General features: G+C 42.3%; 1 protein-coding gene across 1 annotated transcript in view; it reads right to left on the bottom strand.

Annotated features, from left to right (window-relative positions):
* Nucleotides 1-1,829: 1,829 nt before the first annotated feature.
* The window catches only part of ATG14 (autophagy related 14), a 41,094-nt gene continuing 21,002 nt past the window's right edge, over nt 1,830-21,921 (bottom strand). The window contains exons 5-10 of the mRNA XM_049612726.1: nt 20,609-20,846; nt 16,804-17,033; nt 15,014-15,131; nt 13,558-13,648; nt 13,395-13,480; nt 1,830-6,383 (exon numbers count right to left, since the gene is read on the bottom strand). Coding sequence (XP_049468683.1) covers nt 6,077-6,383; nt 13,395-13,480; nt 13,558-13,648; nt 15,014-15,131; nt 16,804-17,033; nt 20,609-20,846 — 1,070 coding nt within the window. The 3' untranslated portion in view covers nt 1,830-6,076. The remainder of the gene's footprint in view (nt 6,384-13,394; nt 13,481-13,557; nt 13,649-15,013; nt 15,132-16,803; nt 17,034-20,608; nt 20,847-21,921) is intronic.

The raw sequence follows: 21,921 nt of genomic DNA, 5'->3' as shown, positions 1-21,921 counted from the left end.
GGAGAAAAACGACGTGGGTCTTCTCAAAAGAAAATACAACAATGTGTTGTTTCTGATAGGAAATGGGAAGATCCGGTTTTTTTACTGTGCTCCCCCCCCCCCCCCCCCCATCTAAGAGGTTAGATGCCCTATTTGCACAACTGGTGTTTGCAGGCCACCCGGAGAAGAGACGGAGCCAGGCCTGACCCATCGGCCTTCCTTATTCTGGGACTCAGCCGTTGGCCTTCACTGTGCTCTTACTCTTGAAGCCTCCTCTGTGTAGGCAGTTGAGCAGGATTCTCCTGCAGGGTGTGTGGCCTGCCGTCAACAGTTCTTCCACCACAGCCTTGCCAGACCCTCCTGGGTAGGGATGGTGACGCAGCTGCCCCGGCACCCAGCTGGGACCTTTTCCCATTACCGCATTCTTTTCCACAGCCAGGAGTCTGGGCCTAAGACCCCTCAGTTTGTTCCAGTCTATACTCAAAAGATTCTTCATTGCACAGGGTCTCAACAAGAAACTGAGGGCACGTCCAAAATGAGTGAATTTGAGGAGGATTTATTATAAGGGTATGTGTGTGGGGCAAGTCTTCCCCAGTATTTTTGAGGCTCAGGGCAAGAATACAATATAGGACCCTTCTGCAGCCCCTCTCTGCACCCCCATCTTATGTTTTTGCATATTGATTCCATGTTGAAATAATATTTTGGGTATCTTGAATATAAAAATTGTACCTATTTTTACCATTTTAATGAGACTAACAATTTAAACTTACACGTACATACAGGTTACATTATTTCCACTGGACAGTGCTGATTCTGATTGAGTGGTGCTCAAGATCCTGCATTTTTAAAATACAGACATAACACAGAGACTCATTTATTATAATCCCATTAAAAATTTATTGGAGTATAGTTGACATATAGTGTTCTATTAGTTTCAGGTGTGCAACACAGTGACTCAGCAATTCTGTACATTACTCGGTGCTCATCACAGGTAAGTGTAGTCACCACCTGTCATATACAATGTTATTACAATATCATTGACTGTATTCCCTATGCTGTACTTTTCCATCTGTGTGACTTGTAAGCTCTAAGCCCAATGTAGGGCTTGAACTCATGACCCCCAAGGTCAAGAGTTGCATGCTCTACTGAGCCAGCCAGGCATGCCCCCTGACTTATAACTGAAAGTTTGTACCTCTTAATCCACCTTCACCTGTCTCACCCATCCCCCCATCCTCTTCCCCTCTGTCAATCACCAGCTTTCTGTACTTATGAGTCTGTTCACTTTTTTTAGATTCCACATAGAAGTGCAATCATGGTATTTGTCTTTCTCTGAATTATTCCATGTAACACATCTCTATGTTGTCACACAAGATCTTGTTTCTACATCTATGTTGTCACACAAGATCTTGTTTCTTTTTTTGTGGTTAATATTCCATTGTGCATATATACACATCTTTATCCATTCTTCTATCCATGGACACTTAGATTGCTTCCATATCTTGGCTATTACAAATAATGCTGCCGTAAACAGGGGTGCATATCTTTTTGAATTAGTGTTTTTTGTTTCTTTGGGTAAATAGCCAGTAGTGGAAATACTGTATTATGTGGTACTTATTTTTTGAGGAAACTCTCCACTGTTTTCGAGTGGTTATACCAATTTACATTCCTACCAACAGTGCTCCAGGGTTCCCTTTTCTTCACATCCTCACCAGTATTTACTTGTCTGATATTAACCATTTTGACTGGTGTGAGGTGGCATCTCATTGTGGTTTTGATTAGCATTTCCCTGATGATTAGTGACGTTGAGCTCCTTTTCATGTGTCTGTTGGCCCTCTCTATGTGTTCTTCAGAAAAATGTCTATTCAGGTCAGGATGTGGATTGGGGGTTTTTTGGTGTGAAATGCATAAAGTTTATATATTTTGGATAGTAACCCTTACTGGATACTTCATTTGCAAATATCCTCTTGAATTCAGTAGCTTGCCTGTATGTTTGTTAATGGTTTCCTTTGCTGTGCAAAAGCTTTATTTTGGGGTAGTCCCAAGAGTTCATATTTGGCTGAGGACACATATCCATAAATATGTTGCTAAAGCTGAAGTCCAAGAGATTACAGCATGTTTTCTTTTAGGAGTTTTATGCTTTCAAGTCTTACATGTAGGTCTTTAATCCATTCTTAGTTTTTTTGGTATATGGTATAAGAAAGTGTTCCAGTTTTCCCACCACCATTTAAGAGACTGTCTTTTCTCCATCGTGTATTTTTGCCTCCGTTATAGTATGTAGCTTAACTGACCATATAAATATGGGTCTATTTCTGGGCTCTCTACTCTGGTTTCATGGATCTATGTGTCTGTTTTTGTGCCAGTTCCATATGTGACTACTACAGCATCGTAGTATATCTTGAAACCTGGGTTTGTGACACCTCCAGCTTTGTTCTTTCTCAAGACTGCTTTCGCTATTCAAGGTCTTTTGTGGTTCCATATAAATTTTAGGATTATTTGTTGTATTTCTTTTTCAGGGCATTTTCTCACCAGATCCTTGGAATGGGATGCCGGTGGTGGCTTTCTCTCATTGAGCATCTCATAGCTGAAGTTCAGGTGACCTGCCCAAAGCCCAGTTTCAAATTCCTGGTACATCTTGTTGATGTAACTTCTAATGACCACCCAACTACTAAGGATAAAGTTATCCTTAGTGCTTCCTATCTGCTTTGCCCTGATTCCCACATCAGTCATGATGGAGCTCTGGGGCTGGGCACCTCCGAGCAGTATACACTAGATAGGAGACGCGTGTTTGGAAGTGTTACTAGGAGGAGGAAGGGCACTGGCACTGAAGCGCGTGCCCTGTTTGGGACCCTTCTGTCTCCTTGCCCATTTTCCTCCTGCTACCTGGTAGCTTTCTGCAGGTGAAACAATAGGACGAACCACGCAGCAGTTCCCCAGTAATCACTCTTGTCCAGGATCTAACCTGAAAGGGGGTGGGGGAAAAGGGGAAGAGTGATTCTTCAAAACTATCTGCATTTTCTCTCAACAGATCGCCTCTAACCTCTGACATTTCTCTTTCTCTCCTGTCCTGAAGAAAGTCTGGGCAGGTTCCATATGGGCACCCTGTAGGCCCCTGTGCATTCCTTCCCACGGAGCTGCTGCTGTGCTACATACACCAAGTCACCGCAGGGCATGTGCATCATAGATGCATCTTTCCAGAAAGTATGTAAGCAACTAGTTTTTCCCAGCTTATTAAAGATAGACGGTTACTGTTAATACCACCATAAGCTCTAATTTTTAAGATTACCAGGCCTTTTTCATTACCTAGCAAAAAATTCTAAAAAGATTACCCTATAATTTGTATGAAGTATTTCAGTTAAATTTCATTCTTGCTACCCTTGATGTATCAATAGAAACGAGCAATCAGAGCTTGAAAAAGACATACATATTAGCAAAGTACTGTTAAAAGATTTATTGCAATAATACAATAAAAGTTTAGAAAACATTTGTTATGACTCAAACTGGTTTGGAAGTCACAGAGTAATGGGAAATTCCTGCAACATGACACCACAAGGAGATTCTCAGACACTGTAGTTCTTTTAAAAACAGCATGCTCCTGAATGCTCTTTACCAAATTATCGAAACACGAATCCTTAAATGAATCCTGTCCAACAACACCCAATGTTGACATACTGTTTTTCCCCTTAACTTAAAGATGTGCAAAACTTCTCTTAGTTATATTCCATTACAAAAAAAAAAAAAAGTAACAGACCGTTTTAAGCAGCCTATTTGGTGCCTGTAGGTTTTTATTAGTATTACCTTGTTTTGACAAATCATTTTATATGGAAAACATGACCAAGTTCTATGGCTTTTGTTTAAAAAAAAAAAAATACCAGCTTCAATTTTTAAAAAGCTGTTTACATATGGTTCTGGCACCTACATGAAAGATTTTAATGAGCAGCAAAGAGAGTAGGAAAAAACAGTGGTTGAAATGTATATTTAAGAATATTTACAGGGTGGATCCAGTGCAAAATAATGAAAACCAAAATATCTCAGCAGTGTAAGCCAGTATGTTGGTGTTCGAAACCACTAAAGGGTTTGATCATTTAACCCTAAATAAAGTGCCTCTAGTTGATATAAACAACAAAATATACCCTACCAATCCCTAATTTCCCATATTCTTGTAAGTTCTGTTGAATTACTCTAGATATGAGTTCTGACCTCTGGATTCTATTCTTTAGCTCAATCTCCCATTCATAGTTTTTCTTAAGAGGCTTGAGCAAAACCATGACTGTGCATCTTTTAGCTGCAGTCCTGTCTCTATCCCCAAGCCCCAAATGTGTTTTCCAAAACTGGAGACTAAGCTCTTCTTTTTGAGGGTCTGAAATGCCTAGACAACCCTCATTTCATGGGATTTTAAGTTCATTTGGTATTTGTTCAAGTCTGCCGTACCCGTTCTCTGTGAATTTCAGACCTGCGTGGTACAATGCCAGCTCAGCAATCATGAAGCTGAGCACTTAAAACAGACACCTGCTATTGAGAACCCACACGTTTCCTAAGTGGAAAATCCAGAGAGTCTGGGAACCTGTGACTCCTGGATAGAAATAAACATCCTTCTTCTGCAACTCTACCAAACACTAAATATACCAACAGCAAAAGCTATATAGCACCTCGGATTTGGAGGCAAAGTATCAACTATGATAATTACAAGAAAAGAAGCTAGGGCAAATCTCTGAATGATTTATCTGAGGTACTGTCATGCTAATCACACTAACAAGATATGGTAATAATGCCTGTTAGGAATTTTTCATAGGATTTCTTTTTGTAGTTGTTACATAGGATTTTTTTTTGCAATTATTAAAAATAAAAAACTACTTACATATTTGTACATAATGCCTCTACAGTTTTCTTATAAGATTGTCACTAAGAGAATGACAAGACAGACACATTAGCTGAAAATGATCTCCTGGTGAGGAAAAATTCTGTCAGAGCCTTCCCCACGATAGAGGATAGTATCAGCTATAACGATTTGCTCTGCATTTCTGAGTGAAGACAGTGTCCCTAGAGCAACAAAGACCTCTAAGAAAACAAGCAGGATGGTTTTCTCTTGGAAAACCTGCCACCTACTGAATCCCTTAGAAAGAAATTGGGACACCAGAAGAATGACCAGAGGCCATTTAATTAAGTGGCTTTTAACCTGTGCCCAGGCAGGCATTTCACTTACATAAGGGAACAACCTTAATAACTTATTTTTCACTCAGAAGAAAAGTTCAGTTTCAAAATGCACATAGTGTAGATGGTAGGAATTCAATAATCTGAGAATGAACTTAATTCCCTTCAGAATGTAAGAAAATAGTTTTTAAATCTCCAGGCCATCACTGCAGCTGGGAATTCTTCTGTTCGTGGATATAGGTCCAAAAATAAAAAAGACCTTCATTTCTTTGGTGTGTGGGGATAAACAAAAACAGGAATGTCTGACAAGCTACGACAGCAGCAGCATGAATGAGATAATTTTCAAACTACCCCTCCCCTCCCCCAAAACACCACCCCCCGCTTCCAAACAAACCAAAATCCTTGACCTAAAAACCAAACATGACCAAATCCTAAAGAAATCAAGTATTTCAAATTGCCTGCTGGTTCTCTGTACAAAAAAATGATGGCATAAGAACAAACGCATATGAAACAGTTTGTATCTTGCAAGTCCTGATCATCAAGAATCACTTCCTTGTGATTCTGCCTCTAAAATGTGAAGTGTTCAGGAACAGTCTCTGCATCACAAGGACCAATGTGTCAACCTGCATCCGTGGGTCCTGTGGCCTGTGACTGAAGGGAGCCCAAGTGAATTTTCTGCTTCAACAGAACACACACACTGGTCTTTCTTCCACCAACACTGGTCTGGGCAGAAGGACCTCTGACCCTGCTGTTCTACTATAAGCATGTGGGTCACTCCCATCGGCCATCTGATAAACAGAAATGCTTGTCTCCCTGCTTTACCAAAAACACAATGGTTTAATCTCTTTCTGTTCCAGGCACTATTTTAACTGAATACATAAAGTTTACTAGAACATAGTGGAAGAACAACTATCTTGATGCAAACCTGGCATGTTTTGGTCCGGGTGCATTAGCGGTGTCCAGTGTAAGCCTTAAACCAGGAGGTCACCGAGGCTGCGGCGGAGGAGATCATTCCACCGGCACTGCTGCTCGCGATGGGCGGGGACACCTGGCTGCTCTGGCTCTGGGAGCCTTCCACAGGCTGGGAAGGGATATCGCAAAACCGGGGACTCGGCAAGTTCTCCCAGTCTGTGCCCAGGTCGGTTTCCTCGTCACTGACGCGCTCGTCGCCACTCTCATCTGACTCCCCGGCAACGCCGGGGTCCACAAACTCCATGGACTCCTCGAGGTCTGCTCGCACTTCAAAGGGTCCCGACCTGTGCACACACAGTGAAGGAGTCTTTAAGACAGCCAGCATTGTTGGGGCGCCTGGGTGGCTTGGCCGGTATGTGTCCAAACTCTGGATTTCGGCTCGGGTCATGATCTCACGGTTTGTGGGATCAAGCCCCAAGTCGGGGTCTGCATGGACCATGGAGCCTGCTTGGGATTCTCTCCCTCTCTGCCCCTCTCCCACTGGCGCTCTGTCTCAAAACTAAACGTCAAAAAAAAAAAAAAAGAGACAACCAGCATTGTGACAACACATGACATAAGGCCTGACAGGATAGGAGGTCTGGAACCACCACTCCACCTGTTTCCCAAGTCTGCACTGTGCTCGCTGTTGGTCTATAATTGAGTTTTTCTTTACCTAAATAACTGCCATCCAAGTAATGAACAAAACCACAATACCACACTTTTCCTTAACTCTACCTACTTGATTTGTGAAGATCCTGGATGGGAAAAACCAAACCACTGAGACTAACCATGCTGGTCCAAAGTACAATTCCCTGTTTTACACTACTGTATCATCTATGCATTTTAATGAGACAATTCTGACAAAAACGGTCACTTGATATATACTCTGGTATATTAGTTGGTGGAACAAGAAATAAATGTAAAGGAAAAAACCGTACAGATGTTCTCTGCCTTATGGAAGCCTCCAATTACTGTGTTCCTATGACTCAAAAGAACTAAATGGTACGGCTGTATGCATGTTAGCAATGCTCCCTTGGATGGGTGTCATCAGCAGGCTCCTGCACACATTTTAAGATATCCCATAATTTTCAAGGGACACATTTATAGCAGAATGAGATATAACTATTTAGATTGTATTCATCTGGAATACTGCCTACTTCTACACTATATTTTAGGAGAAAACTATTCCCCAGAGGTCCCTAATGACGTCGTCATCTCCAAATCTAGTAACCTTTCTCAGGCCTCGCCCTCTGACAGCTCCTCAGCACCACGGTGGAACTGTGTCAGCAAACCCCACCCAGCTCTGCTGCTGCTTTCCCCCTGCCCCTTTCAAGTGCCGGTCAGCTCCTGCCTCAGAAGAGCCATTTCCTTCTTTGGCTGGGGGGGGGGGGGGGGGGGGGGGGGGGGGAGCACAGTCACCCACCCACTTCTCTTCCCTGTGGCCATCCATGGGGTGGGGCCAAGTCCCTCCAACTCCAACGGCCTCTCTCTCCACCCCCAAGATAAGGACACAGGCCTCAGTTCATTTAACAGTTTCAGTGATATTTACGTTGGGGAAAATGACAGGGGCTAGCAAAAATAACAGAAATGAGAAATACCCTAGAGTACGGCCTGCCATTTTGGCCTATGGCCCAAAATTCTTTACAGCCTTTGTGAAAAAGCGCAGCGCTGGCCTCCAGTGCACCTCACTACACCCGCACCTTCCAAATCACTTGCTCCAGGGTCAGGTAGCCTTTGCTCCTCCAAGACAACCCTGCTTCCCAGCTGAAACACAGCAAGAGTAACAGCTAACATTTCTGTTCCAGGCACTGTTTTTAGGGCTTTATACAAATACTAAGTTGAAAGATGCACCACAGGGTTTCCCTTTGGTCTCCTGGGAGCAATTTACATTTCAAAAAGCCCCTCAGACCAGGGGCTCCCAAGTTTACCAGGAGAAGGGTAATTTTGCAAGGGGTGAAGGCAGCAGGAACTGGGAGACTCTCCTCACAACCCTTCTACCTCCCCCTGCAGCTTGATTCTCAAATCAACAACTACTGAAACCAGCATCTTAGCAGAGTATCCCTTTCCTGTTTCCTTAAAAGATTCTCCTTACCTTTCGTTTTTTTTTTTTGTTTGTTTTTTTGATACCTCTCCTCCTAGCCTCACTGCCTGCTAGAGCTCTCCATCCAAGGGCTAACCTCTCAGGTTCATCTCAGGTATCTGAGCCAGTTGACCAGTCTCAAAACAAGCCAGGCGGGCCTCCTCCCTCATATCACCAGATAAGTCCCCTTACAATCCTTACCATGTCCCTCCAGCTCAGGTCCTTACTTCACTACTGCCTCCTCCTCGCCAGCGTCTGCCTTCCAGTCAGTCCCACCGGCCTCAGCTTGCCAGAGAGCTGCCTCTCTCTTCTCATGGTGGCTGCCTACTAAAACTGTTTACAACTTAAGTATCTTAGCTGGGTTACCCCCTTTCCTAAACACAGGGCTCTCTCATTCTGTCCTGTTGAGCTCTGTTGTCCAGGGGCCTCAGCACCGGGCGCCATGTCAAGCCTTCCTTTCTGCTAGCTCAGAGGCACAGCCTCTTTCTGTTCCTCTTTGATGCCACCTTATCCAATTGGTGGGAGACTGCCACGGTCCCCAGACCCCCCTCCTAAAAGGTTTTCCCAGGGGACAGGCAGAAGTGATACAAGGGGAGGTGTGTGTGTGTGGGGGGGTGATACTTCTTCCAGGCAGAGCTCCCCTGGAAACCACTTGGGTACTTCTCTGCTTGGAATCTCACAGGGCAGAGTCTACTTGGCATGGATGGGTGCTCATTTAAGTACTTCAACTGAAACATAAAGCAGTCAATGATTCCCAAAGCGGCCAGTTGGAACAATTTTTGTTGCCCAGCATACCCTGAGCCACACATATTACACAAAATTAACTAGCAAAAGAGTTAAGTCTCTTATGCTTAATGTCTTTGGAGAATAAAGATTACTAATTTTTTCATGATGCTGCAGGGAATTATTCTTACCAATTAAGGCAACAAAATGATCTTTTTGGTTTTTTTAAAGTCTCTTTTGCAAACTATCTTATTTCAAAAATATTACCTGACAGAATATATAACTTCAAGAATAAACTCTGTGCACTTTGACGATAATGATGTGTTAAGGTAAGCGCCATCATGATAAAGATTGAATGAGATAAGAAAAATCAATAGATATTAAATCCTGGGGAAAATTCTAATGAGCAGGGTAACTGCATGGTCTGTCTCTCCACGGACTACTTCTCAGCTGCAAGAAAAGACAAATACAGGAATTCTGCAGTGGAGAAGGTAAAAAGCATCCTGAGTGGGTGATCAAATTAACATCACCAATGAGGGGACAGGAGGCCACTGTGGCCTCCAGAGTGTCCAGGGAACACTCCTGCCCAGGCAGTGTTCCAGCCTAGAATGCACAGAATTCCTATAGTCTCAATACAGGAAAACATCAAATTCAGAATCAAAGTTCTATTAAAACAAAGGGAAAAATGTTAATGTTGTAAAAGACAAAGTAGGCTACGAGCATGTTCCAGATTTAAAGAAGGTTAAAGAAACACAGCAACTAAGTCCAACACCAGACTCTAGACTGGATCCTGTACTAGAGGGGACAGTACAATAAAGGACATTAATCTAGTCCACAGACAAAATGGGCAGATGGGCGGTAGATTAAAATATTGTTATCAATGTGAAATCTGCTAATGTTGGTAACTGTACTATGGTCAAGGAGGAAAATATCCCTATTTTTAGGAGATATATGAAGAAGTATTTAGGAGTCAAGAGCCATGAGGCATACATAACCTATCCTCATAGCGTTCAGGGAAAAAAAAAAGTGTGTGTATTTTTAGAGAGATCGCACAAATGATTTAAAGCAAGCAGGGTAGAACAGTAACAAAGGTGAGTCTGGGTAAAGGGTATATGTCTTTGTACTACTATTATTTTTTGCAATTTTGAATATATTTGCAAGTTTGTATTTCAAAAAAAAAAAAAAAGTTTATGTTGGATTCTGGATGGGATCCTCAGTTCAGTTGATCTCAATGGAAACAGAAAATCCCACCCAAGTTCCAGTAACAATCTCTCCAAAGCCTTGACTGTGGCTGAGGCAGGTGTGAAAGAGGACTTTTGAAGCTCTAGTTCCTCCTGGCTCAAAGACCACAGACTCGAATGTCATGAGCCTGGCTGTGTACACAGACTTCCGTCAGACAGAGCCCCCTGGTGCTAACTGGAGCACTGACTCAAGGGTGAGTCCACAGAAAGCTTTAGACCCTCCAAAGAAATCTGCCCCAAGTAGAAGAGTGCCTGTTTTTCTGAACCACCACCAATACTGAGTAGCATCAGTCCTTTCCATTTTTCCAAACTGATGGGTGACAACTGGAGAGCTGTTTTGAATTACACTTCTTTATTCTCAGTTGAGGCTGAAGATTTTTTTCATTTGAATATGGACCAGTTGCATTTTTTGTGTGTGAATTGCCTATATCAATCCATTGTCTACTTTTTATTAGGTTTGCCTTTCTTTTACAGATTTGAAGGGGTTTTTTTGAAAGATTTCTTCAAGTAGTCTAGATTTGAATCCCTTGTCTGCTATATAGATTCCAAAGGGTATCTGTTGCTTGTCTTTTTAGCTTTGTGTAGGGTATCTGGTATTCTACCAGAGGCATTTAGAGGTTTGACATAGTAAAATATGTAACTCTTTTCCTTCCTTCATGGATTTGGACTTTGCGGCTTGTGTGGGAATTCCCTCCCCACCCTGTGATTATAAAACACTGTCTTTTCTCCTAGTTATTTTCTAGGTTTTTTGTTTTTGTTTTTTTAAAATAAAACAAGGTCTTTGTTTCATCTGGGTGGAATGTGGTATGAATTCGACTTTCTCCCTGTATGAATACCCAACTAAGCTCACCATTATTGAGCTATTATCATCTGACACAGCACGCTGCCCCATCACCTATTCTCTGCATATACAGGGTTTGCTTCCGGACTCTGTTCTCGTCTCACTGCTCCACCTACTTGCATGCTAACAGCACCTTGTTTTCATTACCTTTATATGCTGCGTTAAAAGGGGCCAAGCTCATCCTTTACTATTCTTTTTCACAATTTCCTTGCAGACTGTGCTTCTAGTTCAACTTCAGAATTAGCCTGTCAAAGTTCCAATAAATATCTGTTGAAATTCTGATCAGGTTTCCTTTTGGGGAGAAGTAGCATTTTTATAATACTCAGCCTTCCTATTTCTAGACAATCCTAAGGGTCTTCACTGCCTCAGGCATTCTTTCATTCAGTCCCACACCTCATACAGTGCCTGGCAAACATTCAAGAAATGTGTGTTGCATAATTCTAAGTTTCATATTCCCTTCATATAGGTTTGCATATATTTTGTAAAGGTTATTCCTATACATAGTTTTTGTTGCTACAATAAAAGGAATCTTGTTTTTCATTTTTTCATTGTATCCTCTGACTAGTTGCTGGCGTATAAGAAAGCAGCTGCTCTTTGTATGGTGGCCTTGAATCCGGTCACCATTCTGAAGTATCATTTCTAATAGTTTTAGTTCTCCTAAGTGTCCAGTTCAGTAATCATATCCTCTACAATAATGTCAATTTAGTTTCTTTCCAATATAAACATAGCTTACTTCTCTGTAAAAATGTTTTGCCTCACCTAGGCCCCCAGAGCAACGTTAACATAGCAGTGATAACAGGCATCCTTGTTTATTCCCGACTAGAGAGGAATTCTTTTATCAAACATCTATATAAGTAAAATGTCATCATAGCCTTTTCTGTAGGTTTATGGTAGATACCTATAGATATTTGTTTATAATTTATTTTTAATTTGCAAGTAGTTTTAACTATTAATAGGAACTGAATTTTATTCACTGCTTTTGTGGCATCTATCAAGCTGACCTCACATGTTTTTTCTTCTTTAATCCATTAATGTGATGAAGTAGTATATACTGGTTAAAAAGCAGGAGTGTCTACTACTTTCTCGAGTCAGATGGGTGCTGGGACCCTGGTTCCACTACTTTCATGCCTCTATGACCATGGGCATGAATTACTTGACCGTGCTAAGCTTCAGTTTCCACCCGCTCTGTAAAATAGGAGTAATAATCCCACTTGTGATTTAAGGCATGTCAGGCAGTTGGCCCAGTGTCAATAAATATTGGCTCAATAAATATTTGTTCTTATTATAAAGCATCAATATCCTAATGTTGAACCCTTTACAAATAAGGTAGAGAGAATGGCAAGCAAACCCACAGAAATCAGCCACTAAAACTGGAGAGGATTTCTAACAGGTTTGTGTGGCTCGTGAACCAATAAATGGAATGTAAGGTGAGGGGCATGAACTCCCCTATAAAACGGCACAAAATTCTGGTGTGTGTGCTATTTCCTGGAGAGAGTACATAGCTTTTTCCAAAGAGTTCTATGTCTTAGGAAAGTTACTGTTTTAGGTGGGGGGAGATACACAAGCCAGTGGTTAAGGGCAGATCACCACAAAAGTTTACTGCAACGTGGAGGAAGCCAGACATCCTGGCCAGTGGAGCGGGTACCCCTTGAGCCTTGGTTCCAGTGTCAAAGCAAATGAACATGGGAAAGGGCCTCCCCAAAATAACTTTCCCACCTTCTGTTTTTCTTTGTTCTCTTTCAAAAGTGCCAATAACTTAACCAAGTCAGATCTGCAGAAACATGGAGACCGTCAAGAGCAAGGGAAGAAGTGCTCAGAGAGGGCCGCTTGGATGACACCAAAGAAAAGCCTCATCTGTGTCCTGCTTTTATGGGTTGAGAGACTAGAAAGAGCCCAATGACTAGTCCTGGTTGGTGTTTTTTGTTACTGACACCTGTTTTTAAGCTAATGGATTTTAAACTACTTCACTCCATAAACTTCTAACAAGTTTTACATCCAACAAATGGTGGCCAGATCAAAAGAAAATTGGGAAGAATGGTGGGAGGAGCGAGCGGGCATGAAAGCAAATGCACAGGAAATGGGGTAGACCCCTCCACGGGGCTGGGAAGAAACTGACGTGGATTCAAAGACAGGGCTTTTGGTCTCCAAGGACAGCACCAGGAGGCCCCGCTCCAGAAACAGTTGGGTTCTTCCCTTTTGTTTTAGGTGTTAAAAATGTTGGATATTAATTTTCTGAGAAATGATTTTTTAAGGACCATAAAGATGCAAACAGGATTAGCTTCTGGTTTCCTCCTGTGTGGGAATGGATTATTTTTATCCTTTTTGGAGACTCGGGGTGGGGGACAGGCCCCTGTACTCTGCCGACACATACAACTCTCCTCAGAAGTATTCACACCACCACCAGTTAGAAAAAAGCAAACACCCTTCTTACCTGCCCAGGTGTTCAGAGTTCGGACTAACCAGGTACATGAGATTCCTGAGAGTATGCAGTGGTTGTAACTGATCTAAATTTACATGCTAGAAAAAGCAAAAAATTGATTAATATTTTCAACCATGTATCAAATTAAAAATTAGCTCACAGTGTATTTTCATACCTGAGAAAAGCAGAGATAAAGAATATTTGCATTCAGTTTCTTCACTGCTCGAGTAAATTTCTGTCTGCTGAGATTTTCCCCACAAAATTCACTGGAAAACAAACACACAATTCATATTTTTTTTTTTTTGAGGAAATTCTATGTTAAAATATCTATTTTGAGGAGTATATTTTACCCTACAGTTCAGTACAAAACTGGATTTCCTTTGCCTCTTTATAAGCTATACTAACCAGAAACTTTCTAAAAATCAACTACTGCCCTCATGAGCAATTTCACCGCCATCTATAAAAATTACAAATGCATACACCCTCTAACCAAGCAATTCTGCTTCTGAAAAATTTCTGAACAGTAATGAAATGACAAATGTACGAGATTATTCCATGAAGTATAAATAGGGGACTGGTAAGATCCTGGCACATTTACATGGAGAAGCCTCTGCTGTCTACTCCATGCAGGACAGCCGAAGGCTCACAACGGCCCTCCGAGGCCCACCAGATGTGCACCTCCACCATCACTCTCCGCAGGGCTTTCTCTTTGCCCATAGCCTCTCCCTCGGGGACCCCCATGGCTTGCTCCCCTCCTCCCTCAGGGTCACAGGTGATCACACACCTGCCCGCTCACGCACAAGCATTTCCCTACCTCCCCATTCCCACTCTTTCACCCTGCTTGAATGTGCTCCACAGTATTTATTACCATCTGACACACCCCTCATTTATCATTCATCCCTCTGTTAGAATAAAGTGCCACTCGGGCAGGGATTCTGTTTTCATCACCACTGTACCCGCTCAGTGCCCAGAACAAGGCTCAAATATTTATTAAACACTCAAAAAGCAAGGTGCAAAACACCTTAGTATAGTATAATACCTTTTGTTTAAAAGAGGAGAGAGATGGTAATACAGACTTACATTGGTTTGAAATGTAAGGATAACTGGACAGGGGTAGGAAGGTCATAGTAGGAACTGAGTAGATTGTAAACCATTACATTTGCTTTTTTTAAGATTTTATTTTTAAGTTGTCTCTACAACCAACATGGGGCTCGAACTTACAACCCTGAGATCAAGAATCACATGCTCCTTCGACTGGGCCAGCCAGGCACCTCTAACTTTTTTTTTTTTTTTTTAATTTTAAACCATATTTTTTTCTTTTACAAAGTTGAAAAAAAATACCTAAGTGTCACAATTTACCCAGTTCTTCCACATGAGCATACCCTCTGGATATCCTGGGTTTTCTTTCAATTATTTTTCTAAGTGGGAGAATTCTCTGTGGTCTTTTTAAAGAGTTCATGTGCAATTATAAGATACTGAAGCAAACTTGCACGTTAGGCTTTTGAAATTAATCTCAGTTTTTCACAGTTAGTAATACTTAAATTCCTGTTTTTGGTTTAGTTAGAATAAGAAGACAACAGGAACACAAGAGATCTAAGATAAGGATGACGTCGCCACCTTTAATTACTTGCCTGTTGCACAGCTTTTTGGGAAGATTTATGTCAAGTATATGAGACAAAATGTTGACCAGCTGAGTCGCATAGCACAACGCAGCGCTGATCGTGTAAGCGGGGTTACTGTGCTCCATGTCTGAGTAGAAAAACAATCATACACAAACAACTTTAATTTCAACAAAAAATACCAATGAACCTAGGTTTCATGATTTGTAATTTAATCATTATGCTGTTGATGGTTATGTTTTGATCCTTACTTACAAAAGGTTCATGGCCAGACATTAATGTTTCATCATTTATGGTTTTGTGCTGAGTAGAATGTAACCTAAGCATATGGGCCTAAGCAGGCACAACATAAATGAAATTAAAGTCTGAACTACTTGGACCTGAGGAGGTATTATTTATCAAAGCAGTCAGTTAATGCTCAACTTAAGTGTCACCTTCTCGGAGTGGCCTCCCCTGACTGCCCTATGGAAAAGCAGTCCCTTCCTGTGTAGCCCCACCCCACAAATGGTGCTGGATCTGTCCAGGACACACACTCAGTAAGATGCCTTTGATCAGTGCTTGCTTCCTGTCCTTCTACCCACAGAAAGGCAAAGGGCTACACCCGTCTCGGTGACATCGCCTTTGTGTCACCAGCACCCAGCACTGTGCGTGACAGAAAGCACATACTCACTATACATTTGCTAAATGACTAAATGAACAATCTTCTTTCCACCAAAGAAACCTATAGGGGTTTTTAAGGGTTTTTCTATTAGGGTATTTCTATCTCCATGTAGGCCTGCTAAAAACAAGTTCTTTACAAAGAAACTCTAAAAACGGGATTCACAACACGCTAAATATACTAACTAGTGAAGTCTTTTATATAAATAGAGCAATATCGTCCCCTAAAAGGTGCAATATCTAAAAAATATTTCAATCCATCCACTGACTGGATATAAAAGGTGGTATATCCACATTACATACAATAGAATACTATTCAGTTATAAAAAGAATGAAATGCTAATACATGCTACAATATGGATGAACCTTGAAAACATCATGCTATGTAAAAAAATCGAGACACAAAAGGCCACACATATATGAGCCTATTTTTATGAAATATTCAAAACAGACACATCTATAGAGACAGAAAAACAAAACTACAGATCTTCCTTGACTTATGATGGGGCTGTGCCTTGATACACCCATAACTTAGAGCCTGGCCTGCCTTACACAGGCCCAGAACACTTCCATTAGCCTACAGCTCGGCAAAATCATCTACCACAAAGCCTGTTCATAATAAAGTGTTGACTATCTCATGCTACGTAATAAATACCATACAGAAAGGGAAACACCGAACAGTCATCAGTGCGTCTACCAGCTGCTGACCCTCATGACTGCGTGGCTGCCTGGGAGCTACGGCCACCAGTGCCCAGCATCACGGGAGGGTATGTACCACATCTCGCTAGTCCAGGAAAAGATCAAAATTCAAAGCGTGGTTTCTACTGAATGTGTATGGCTTTTATACCACCATAACGTCAAAAAATCCTAAGGTGAACCACTGTAAGTTAGGATCATCTGTAGAGGTTGCCAAGGGCTGGGAAGAGAGGGGGCGGGGGAGACAGTTTCATGCCCTGGAGTTTCCGTTTGGGGTGATAAAAGTGCTCTGGAACTAAACAGAGGTGGTAACTGCACAATACTGTGAACGTACTAATGTCCCTGAATTTTTTACACTTTAAAACTGTTCATCTTGTTAGGTCAATTCTAGCTCAATTACAAAAATATATATACTTATAAAAGTTTTTAGAGACTATTTTGTTTCTCACCAGGCCCCTGTGTGGTTTTCTTCTCTTCTACCCAATTGTAGTAGGCAGAGTAGTCCCCGTTGTTGGGAAGGCTAATCCAAGGCCCTGTAATGCTAATGCTGGTGTCCCCGTTGTGATCATCACAGACCCATCTCCCGGAGAGGTAAGTCGTCCTCCGGGCTTCGGCAAGCTTGCTCACAGTGCTGGAGGTCATGGCACTGTCACTCTCTGAGGACACATCTGCAGGATCTCTAAAAATCAGAACATGCATACAGATATCAAGGGACTAGGTTTTAAAGAGCATGCAAGATACTTGCCTCGTACACAGAACGATGGAAGATGCACACACAAGGAAGCGAAGTGGGACGTACAGAGGTAAGTCATTCTATCAGAGATGAAGCTCAAAGCAGCTGTGGCACAGAAGCCCCCAGCAGGGTGGCAAAGATGCCACCCAAAGCTAGGGCCTCAAGTATCAAGGCCTCAAACGATTTGGTCTCAAGACCCCTTCGTATGCTTAAAATTTTTTGAGGACCCCAAAGAGCTTTTGTGTACGTGGGTTAAATCTACGGATATTTACTTGTATTAGAAATCAGAAAAGAATTTAAATTATTAATTCATTTGGAAATAATAAGCCTATTACAAGTTAACACAGTATTTTTTGTGTTTTTTTTTTTTAATTTTTTAATATTTATTTTTTGAGAGAGATAGAGTACAAATGAGGCAGGTGCAAAGAGAGTGGGAGACACAGAAATGTGAAGCAGGCTCCAGGCTCTGAGCTCCCGCACAGAGCCTGATGCGGGGCTCGAACCCACAGACCGTGAGATCATGACCTGAGCCGAAGTCGGACGCTCAACCGACTGAGCCACCTAGATGCCCCTATCATAGTCTATTTTTAAGGGGAAAAAAAAAAAGTCTGTACTTTTCCAAACAAGAAAATTAGTGAAGAGTGATACTGTCCGCTGATGGGCTGAAACACACAGCACAGCACAGCGCTGCTGGTCAGGACTTCTGGAAATCTCTTGAACACCCAGATCTTGCATATGTTCTGTCAAGTGAGAATAGGGTCCCGTGAAAAAACCAACTAGTTCCACTTGCAACTCACTCAAGTGCTTTTTCTTAAGCCAATCGTGGCACTTCAGTAAGGAGCAAAAGAGCTTCTGCATACTTCCCATTTCATCATGTGGTTTATTAAAAAGATGAGTACACAAGGGTCAAGACTTAATAAAATTCATAAAAATAATAATTTCTACTGCTTCATCAAGAACATTCTTGATGGGAAACACTTTTTCAAAACTTGCGAGTCCATGGTGGAATTCAACGACTAGTAACGCAGCTGGTTATCCCTGCCTAGACATCTGTTAAGGCACCAGAGTTTTTACCCATGATGGCTTCCAAGCCACTAGTGCAAATGTCAACACAGTGAAAAAGGAACAGTGTTACTATTATAAAAATACTTCTGATTGCAAGGACGCCCTGAGAGGTCCACAGACGACACTTTGAGAATGGCCGGCCTGAAGAGAAGAACAGAATGACAGATCCAAGCAGCCCCAGATGCACCATGGTGGAAGAAACACAGTGTGTCTGGGGAGCGGAGATGATCAGTGTGGTTGTGTGTAGGATTCACGAGGGAAGTGCCAGGAGATGGTGCTGGAAAAGTAGGTGGGAAACTGGCAGACTGGGAAGAGTCTTCCGTACTGCTCTAAGTTTAGGTTCTGTTCTCTTAGCCAGTGGCTCTCAATCCTTTCTCCTCCTGCCACAGCGCACCTGCAAAGTAACTCCTCCTGGCTGGCACGGGGAAGACTGGGCGTGAGGGCACCACTGCCAGTTCTCAGCTGTACCTCTACTTCCTTCTTCCACTTAAGGAAGTTTGAGAAATGTGAATGAACAAGATATCTTATTATAGGAATAATTTCAAAACTATCCGCCTAAAAAAAGTCGTAGCATATAATAATACACATTACTACACAAGACTTAAGCAGCACAGGTACAGAGGAGAAAGTTTTTCTCCATGTTTTCTCTTTTGCAACTTTGTATGCCATTGTCCGTCTTCTTAGTCTCCTAAAATCTGAGATAGTGTCTTAAGACAGTGTCTCTGTTGGGGCGCCTGGGTGGCTCAGTCGGTTAAGCATCCGACTTTGGCTCAGGTCATGATCTCACAGTTCGTGGGTTCGAACCCCGGGTCGGTCTCTGTGCTGACAGCTCAGAGCCTGGAGCCTGCTTTGATTCTGTGTCTGCCCCTTGCCTGCTCACACTCTGTCTCTCTCTCTCTCTCAAAAATAAACAAACAAAAAAAGACAGTGTCTCTGTTTACTGTAATGTGTTTTAACAATGATATCTTTGCCTACCAGAATCTAATTTTTTTTTTTATTTTATTTTTGAGAGAGAGACAGAGTGTGAGTGGGGGAGAGGCAGAGAGAGGGAGACACAGAATCTGAATCCAGGCTGAGCTGTCAGCACAGACCCTGATGAGGGGCTCGAACCCACAAACCATGAGATCATGACCTGACCTGAGCCAAAGTCAGACACTTAACTGACTGAGCCACCCAGTCACCCCTATCAGAATCTAATTTAGCATTGGGACACCTGGCTGGCTCAGTCAGAAGAGCATAGGACTCTTGATCCTGGGGTTGTGAGTTTGAGACCCAAGTTGGGCATAGAGATTACTAAAAAAATAAACTTAAAAAAAAAAAAAGAATCTAGCATAACATTTCTGTTTTTTCAGCTTTTTCCTCCCCAAAGACCTGATCACCTGTTTTTATTTGTTTTTTTAATGTTTGAGAGAGCAAGCGAGCAAGTGAGCGCACACATGCGTGTTGGGGTGGGGGGAGGGAGGCAGAGAGAGAGGGAGACAGATAATCCAACTCAAACTCACAAATGTGACATCATGACCTGAGCCGAAGTCGGACACTTAACTGAGCCACCCAAGCACCCCTGCCGCTGTGCTCGAGGTTTCTAGACAACCCAAATTCTAGACCCAAAAGGCTACCTTAGAGTCTATTTCTGAACTTTCTGTTATGCTCTATTTTGAATCTGCTTTTTTGTTTTCATATTTAACAACTATTACTAATGAAAAATTACTTGGTATGAGTCAGAGAGCAGGTTTTCAAGTCAGAAGCAACAACCAGACCTTTAGGCTTTTAGGAAGTTAACTCTGCAAGAGCTAAAAGGATACAGTAAAGTAGAGCAAAAAATAGTAATAGTCCTAACTAGCAACAGTCCACGGACGGTCCAGGGAAGGGTGCTGGGAAGTGAGGGCAACTGAAAGGGAGAGGAAAATCCTCAACTTGAAGAGCCTGATGGTTAGTGAGAAAGCAAATGAAACTCCTCAGTGGCAGTTTTCAAACCTCATCATCATCTGGGGAAGGTTAAAAATAAATAAATACAAGTAATGGGAGATGGACTGGGAGGCTGAAGTTGTATCCTCTGGAACCTGTATTTTTCAAACATTCCTGGGTGACTCTAATGAACATCCAGGTGGGGAACTACTGTCTTGTCCATCCAGTGATTCCAGAGGGTCTCTGTGCACTACAGCCTAAGACTAAACTTAGCATCCAATGCTTGACCGTGGTGGCTAGTTACCAGGAAAAGGCTCGGATCAGTCAACAAGCAAGCGCCCCACTTTTTTGAGGGCCACCGCCCTTCACCTTGGCTGCCTCCCCAATTTCGTGCAGCGTGTACTGTTTGCTGAAGCAGATAAGACTTCAGTTTCATTACCAGGAAAGCCAATGACCCTAGAATGAACCCAATAAATGAGGTGCTGACATATTTGAAAAATACTTGATCTTTGGAACCTGATCTATTCCTAGAGTCAAAAGACTCACCGTACCTCACACTAGTCTTTACTTCCTCGATTGGAAAAATGACAGAGGTGAGCTCTAATATATGAGATCGCCGAAGATTTGCCAGACGCTCATAATGACTTCTTAAGTCGATGGTTTTTTTTTCTACCAGGTCACCCAGTTTGCGGTTGTGCCTCTGAATCTTCTCCTTTTTCTCTTGATGCCGCTGTGCTCGAGTATAAAGCTTCTGATTCTTTTCCTTGGTTTTAAGAAGGCCTTCGGAATCTAAAATAAATAAATCACATGCAACAATTATCACTACAAATAGTTCCTGGGCAGTGCAGAACCCACCACACAAGCCTAAGCGTCTTCCTGCAGTTTAACTGAAAGCAAAAGCTCATTCAGGTTAACTAGATAAAGCTAAATGGAAACTGAGAGTTCAGCTTAAGTAGATTTTACACATAAATCAATGTGGACCACCACTAAAAGGACTCTGGGTCTCCATCTGTAGTCATCACTTGCAAGAACCACTCAACAGCTATCAAGTTTAAGCTCAGACCAGGCAGTACCTGACTTATGGTAAGCACTGAAGAATAACCACATTGGGCAGAAAAGGTATCTAGTGCAAGTCTGAAAAACTTATTGGCCATCTGATTTTCCTGTCCAGCAAGCAGGTATTCTATGCCACATTTGAAGCTCCGCAGAGACAACAAAAGCCCAGCCACACAACCAAGAAAGGAGACAGATGCTCATCCTGTCTGATGTGTATCTTTTCATGGAGCTCCTTCAGGTTTGGGATTAAGACCTGCTAGAGTGTTAGGTTGTGGCTAAACTTCTCTCTAAAGTGGCAAAAACAAGTTGTAAAATCTCAGACAGACGCCTAGAAACAATGTTGGAGGTCAGACAAGTTCAAAATCAAGCTCATCATTTTCCCACAAAAGCCTCATCTTGATACCTAGGTTCTCTACTTAATGATTACACTTGACGCACCCACTGCCCAAGTCAGTCCCCTGCTGGTCAATTCCATGAGCTGATCACTCCATGACAGTTCCTTAGATCTAGGGCTTTCTTTTCATTCCCACTGTTACAGTCTTATTAACTCTCACCCAAACTCCATCTCCAGCCTGGCTCCACTCCATGCTGTCACTGGCTCAGTCTTCTTCAACCGTAACCAGTGCCTGGCAGGTCTCCACTGCCAAACACAGAAGGACCTCCCTGGCCTTGAGGCCACCCCCACACCAGCACATACCCCACTGTTCCCTTCTGCACACCCTTCATTCAAGCCTCATTCAATTACTAGACACTCCAGACCTTTTCCATAAAGTGACACTATTTTTTAATTTGAGAGAGAGAGAGAGAG

This window comes from Panthera uncia, assembly GCF_023721935.1.
Source record: "Panthera uncia isolate 11264 chromosome B3 unlocalized genomic scaffold, Puncia_PCG_1.0 HiC_scaffold_1, whole genome shotgun sequence".
Classification (NCBI taxonomy): Eukaryota; Metazoa; Chordata; class Mammalia; order Carnivora; family Felidae; genus Panthera; species Panthera uncia.
This window is presented reverse-complemented; position numbering and strand designations above follow the sequence as displayed.